This window comes from Sphaerodactylus townsendi, unplaced genomic scaffold, assembly GCF_021028975.2.
Source record: "Sphaerodactylus townsendi isolate TG3544 unplaced genomic scaffold, MPM_Stown_v2.3 scaffold_1172, whole genome shotgun sequence".
NCBI classification, from domain to species: Eukaryota; Metazoa; Chordata; class Lepidosauria; order Squamata; family Sphaerodactylidae; genus Sphaerodactylus; species Sphaerodactylus townsendi.
The window spans coordinates 5001-10529 of record NW_025949708.1 but is presented as its reverse complement, the minus strand read 5'-3'; the positions used below and the strand labels follow the sequence as shown (position 1 = coordinate 10529).

Here is a 5529-nt window from a genome sequence, read left to right as displayed (position 1 = left end):
AGGGACTGCAGCACCTTCCTTATGAGGAAAGGCTGCAGCGTTTGGGACTCTTTAGTTTGGAGAGGAGACGTCTGAGGGGGGATATGATTGAAGTCTATAAAATTATGCATGGGGTAGAAAATGTTGACAGAGAGAAATTTTTCTCTCTTTCTCACAATACTAGAACCAGGGGGCATTCATTGAAAATGCTGGGGGGAAGAATTAGAACTAATAAAAGGAAACACTTCTTCACGCAACGTGTGATTGGTGTTTGGAATATGCTGCCACAGGAGGTGGTGATGGCCACTAACCTGGATAGCTTTAAAAGGGGCTTGGACAGATTTATGGAGGAGAAGTCGATTTATGGCTACCAATCTTGATCCTCTTTGATCTGAGATTGCAAATGCCTTAACAGTCCAGGTGCTCGGGAGCAACAGCCACAGAAGGCCATTGCTTTCACATCCTACATGTGAACTCCCAAAGGCACCTGGTGGGCCACTGCGAGTAGCAGAGAGCTGGACTAGATGGACTCTGGTCTGATCCAGCTGGCTTGTTCTTATGTTCTTATGTTCTTATGTTCTTAAGGAAAATATGTCCGCAGCCATGCTCCTCCCCCGCACACATGCCCCCTCCCCCCAAGTACCAATCTGCTTCTTGGCCTCTCCAGGTCCCAGCAGGCTCTCCTGTACCTCAGGCTCCCATTGCTCTTGCCGAGCAAATGCGCCCCCAGCCTCCCCAACAGCAGGAGGGTCACTGGCAGATGGCCCCAGGGGGTGCTTGGAGACCCCCTTCCTCTGGAGAGAGCGGGGGCTCCATCCTGTGAGAGCCGGGATAGGAACCACTGCTGGCAACCAACAACACTCTTCCTGTGGGCTGCCGGTCTGCCTGCCCACTCCACATGAGAGGGCCAGCTGTCATCCACAAGAGCCTTGGAGAAGCGGGGAGGGGTTTGCTGGTCCCCCCCTCGATATTGTTTGGGCCGACAGCCAGAGGCTGAAGCCAGGCCCATTCCGGCCAGGTCCTCGTGTGGCTGCTGTGGACCAGTCTGTGAGCACGTGGGATGGATGCTTCCCAGGTGGCTGAGGGGTGGGCAGGGGCCTGACGATGGGAGAAGCTGGAGTGTCTCACGTGGGGCAGGGCGGAGCGGTCCACAGGCTTGGCTCTCACGTGTCCTGGCCTGTGAGCTCCTCAGTGGTGGCTGGCACATAGATGATGCTGGGTTTGGCTGCTTGGGCGTCGTGCCTGGAGGAGCAAGGGGGAGAGGAAGCAGCTGTTTGGAGGAGACGGGGGGGTCACGGGCCTTGCTCGGTAGCCACAGTGGTGGGTTTGGGCAGCAGCACGGGCCTTCACACCCATGCCTCTCCCTCCCTCCTCTGTATATGCCCCCTCCCCCCTCCCCCCCAGGGCCACAGGCCACAGGCATTCTGCAGCTCTCACCTCTGGTTCTGGCTCTGGTGCTTCCGGACATAGTGGACGAAGGCGATGGCTGTGACCCCGAAGAGAGTCCCAAACAGGATGGCCAGCAAGTCCCCTGGGGAAAGAAAGCGGCAGTGGGCCCTGCAAGGAGTGGCTGCTGAGGCTGCACCCCCCAGGACGGCATTCACTCCGGTCAGGGGCTGGGAAGAGGCCAGCAAGGCCGGGGCTGCAGAAGGGCCTTCCGTAGACACTCACCTGTGCTGAGTGAGGAGTTCACCTGCTTGCCAGCATCTAGAAGCAAAGCACAGGGGAGTCAGAAGGGCCTTTCCAACCTGCTCTCTCCAGCCTGGGAGGCCCTTCAGCGCCTCTTGCTGGTCTTCTCAAGCACTAGCCAGAGATAAAAGCCCCCCCCCCCCCCCCCGGAAATGCTGCCCATGCCCTGCCCTTGCCTGCACCCAAGGAGAGGTTGTGATCTTGCAGGAGGAGAGCAGATGGCCTAAAGGTGTGCAGACTCTTGGCACAGCAGTGGCTGTTGTGCCCCAAAACATGCCAGGCCAGCCTGCCTAGATGGCCAGGGTTGATAGGGGAGGAGCTGACAAGCCCTGCAGGGCTGCTGGTGTGGGTCTCCTGAAAGGAACCAGACAACTTTGCTAAAGTTTGCCTGGGATGGCCAAGTGCTGTGGGCATCAGGTTCACCTTCAACTTGGTGCCCACAGCATTTTCCTCTTCCACACACATTTTAGCAAATTTGGCTGGTTCCTTTCAGGAGACTCACACCAGCAGCCCTGCAGGAAATGCCCCCACCCAGAGCAAGAGCCCTACCACAGTGCCTCCCATTGAAACCTCTGCCACAGAGCCAGCTGGGCATAACAGAAAGCCCCATTGAAGTCTAAGCCCCACAGAACTTGCTGAAGAGCCTGGCAGATTCTGGGGAATGTCTGAGTGTGTAAGCACTGGCTGCACATTTTTGAAGATAGAGGTGCCAGACTTTCAAGGTGGCTCCAAGAGGCCTCCTGGTAATAGCATCCAAGCTTGGTGAGCTTTGCTTCTGGAGTGGGGGGGGGGCGAGTTGAGAGAGTTCTGAGAGAACTCAGCCAGCAGGCTTTCATGTGCAGGAGCATGGAAACAAAATAATAATAATAATTTATTTGATTTAGTATACCGCCCCATCCCTGAAGGGCTCTGGGCGGTGTACAACATAAAAACAGCATACATAAAATCATTGTAAGTACAATCATAAATAGAATTAAAACAGCAGTTATTTCCCAAGATAGGCGTCTCACGGAAAACCTTACTTACGCTTAAACCCTCCCAGAAAAAGGGGGGGGGGGAGACAATGGATCCTGATGATGTTAGGGACCCGGGGAACAAAGGGGAGGGGCGGGCACACTCAGTGGCTGGTCTCTCCAAAGGCCCGGTGGAACAACTCAGTCTTACAGGCCCTGCGGAAATCACCAAGGTCCCGCAGGGCCCAGACAGCTGGAGGGAGAGTGTTCCACCAGGCCGGCGCCAGAGCTGTAAAGGCCCTGGCCCGAGAGGAGGCCAGCTGCATCATTGAGGGGCCAGGAACCACCAGTAAATTGGCCTCTGCTGAACGCAGAGGCCGAGTAGGGACATATGGGGTAATGTGATCCCAAAGGTACGAGGGTCCCAGGCCGCGTAAGGCCTTAAAGGTCAAAACCCACACCTTGAAAATGTTTCAGAATGCGACTGGAAGCCAATGCAGGCGGTGCAACACAGGTTGAATATGATCACGGAAGGCGCCCCCCATGAGCAAGCAAGCCGCCGCATGCTGGACCAGTTTCAGTTTCTGGATCAAATGCAAGGGAAGGCCCGCGTAGAGCAAATTACAATAGTCTAGCCTGGAGGTGACCGTTGCATGGATCACAGTAGCTAGGTCCGTGTTGGAGAGGAAGGGAGCCAACCGTTGGGCCTGACGGAGATGGAAGAACGCCACCCGGGTCCCCAGTTTAAACAACATTGAAAGTGATGCTATTTTGGGGTTGATTCTCCCCCACTCTGAAACAGCATCACTTGCAATGTTTAAACTGGGGGCCTCAGATTCTCTCTTTAAATCCATGCCAAAGGGATTTAAAAGGAAAATCTGGGGAAATTTGGGGGGTGCCTGCTGTCAATTGTTAAGCTAGCAGCACCAAACTTTCAAGGTATCTTTAGGAGACTCTCCTAATGATACCACCCAGGTTTAGTGAAGTTTGGTTTAGGGCGTCCAAAGTTATGGACCCTCAAAGGTGTAGCCCCCATCTTCTGTTCACTCCCATTGGAAGCAATGGGTGATGGGGACACCCCTTTTGGGAGTCAATAGCATTGGACCCCCTGGACCAAATTTCACAAAACATGGGTGGTACCAGTAAGTGACTCTCCTAATGATATCACCCAGGTTTAGTGAAGTTTGGTTCAGGGGGTCCAAAGTTATGGACCCTCAAAGGTGTAGCCCCATCTCCTATTAGCTCCCATTGGAAACAATGGGGGATGGGGGCACCCCCTTTGGAAGTCCATAACTTTGGACTCCCTGAACCAAACCTCACCAAACCTGGGTGATAGCATCAGGAGAGTCTCCTGAAACATCCTTGCAATTTTGGTGCTGCTATCCTAAAAACTGCACCCTCTGCAGTCCACAAACGGAAAAACACTGAAAATACAAAAAAATCCCACAAACGAATCTGCAGTTTTTGCGCCCCCCACAAGGGGGCACCCTGGGCAACTGCCCACTTTGCCCAATGGGAGGAACGCCTCTGGATGTAGCCGTGTCTAATGTGTAAAGGAACTGAGAAGAAGACTCAGAAGGGGGCAGGCAAGTGGTCAGCTAAAGAGGGCTGTAAAGTTAGTGACCCCACCAACCTTTTGTGTCACCTCTTGTCTGTCCTTAGACTGAGACTCTCAGATCTAATATCCTGCTTCTTCTCGGAAGTCAGGGGCATAGACTCTTCCTGGCTAGCAAGATGCCAACATGCTATCCTTCCCCCTTTCCTTTCCTAAATGTATTTCCTAATAAACATTTACCTTTTACCGTTTTAATCAGTGTTCAGGTGCTTCTCTGTGCGGTAAACTCCAAAGTGCTTTGGTCCGGGCTTCCATTGGGACTGGTGGCCCCACTCCCCTCTTGGCTGGTGGCAGAGAGGCAGAGCAAGGCTGGGCTTCTCCATTCAGCCACTGCACCCTCCTCCTCCCCCCCTTCTCTCTCTCACCCGGCTCAGTGTCTGGAGGAGCGGCAGCCTCAACAGCAGGAGGGGCCGTGAGGAAGGGAGACAACTGTGGCTCTCCCTGCTGCCGCCACCAAAGCACTTTGGGCAACACTTGATGCTCGGCCGCCTGCCCCTGCCCGCTCTCCCCTGCCCGTAGCCTCTGTTGGCAAGGCATCATGCTCATACTCCCTTTTCCCCGCTGGGTTGAGTGTGCGCAGGAGAGAGGAGGCGCCCCCAGCCAGCCAGTGCCCTGCCCCAACCAGCCGAGCCGGAGGCTGCGAGGGCTTTTGCCCACCTGTCACAGATTCCGATCACCTCCCATTGGTGACCTAGACTCTGCCTTGATTCCTTCTTTCTTTGTTTTTGGATGGGGGGCAGCTCTCATGGGGGAAGGGGTGATCGAATGAGCCCACCATGTGACTGAGGCAAGCGATGCCTGAGTTGCGAGCCCCTGTCCATCAAGACACGGCCAAAGAACAACAACAACAAGAAGAGTTGGATTTAAATTCCCCCTTTCCCTCCTATAAGAAGATTCAAAGGGGCTGACAATTCCCTTTCCCTTCCCCCCTCACAACAACCACCCTGTGAGGTAGGTGGGGCTGAGAGAGCTCAGAAGAACTGTGACTAGCCCAAGGTCACCCAGCTGGCATGTGTTGGAGTGCACAAGTTAATCTGAATTCCCCAGATAACCCTCCTCAGCTCAAGCGGCAGAGCGGGGAATCCTCCATATTAGAGTACACCTGCTCCTAACCACTACGCCACTGCTGCTCTCTCACACCCTGCCTTTCTCTTCTGTAAGGAGACTCCAGGCAGCTTACAAACTCCTTCCCTTTCTCTCTCCACAACAGACATCTTGTGAAGTCAGTGGGGCTGAGTGAGTTCTGAAAGAACTGTGACTGACCCAAGGTCACCTAGCAGGCTTCATGTGTAG

At 54.4% G+C, this 5529-nt stretch overlaps 1 protein-coding gene across 1 annotated transcript in view; it reads right to left on the bottom strand.

The window, feature by feature from the left end:
- Nucleotides 1-578: 578 nt before the first annotated feature.
- LOC125424836 (carbonic anhydrase 9-like) overlaps nucleotides 579-5529 on the bottom strand; it is an 8460-nt gene continuing 3509 nt past the window's right edge. Inside the window, exons 3-5 of the mRNA XM_048482268.1 lie at nucleotides 1651-1686; nucleotides 1417-1510; nucleotides 579-1221 (exon numbers count right to left, since the gene is read on the bottom strand). Of these exons, the coding sequence (XP_048338225.1) occupies nucleotides 1143-1221; nucleotides 1417-1510; nucleotides 1651-1686 (209 nt within the window). The 3' untranslated portion in view covers nucleotides 579-1142. The remainder of the gene's footprint in view (nucleotides 1222-1416; nucleotides 1511-1650; nucleotides 1687-5529) is intronic.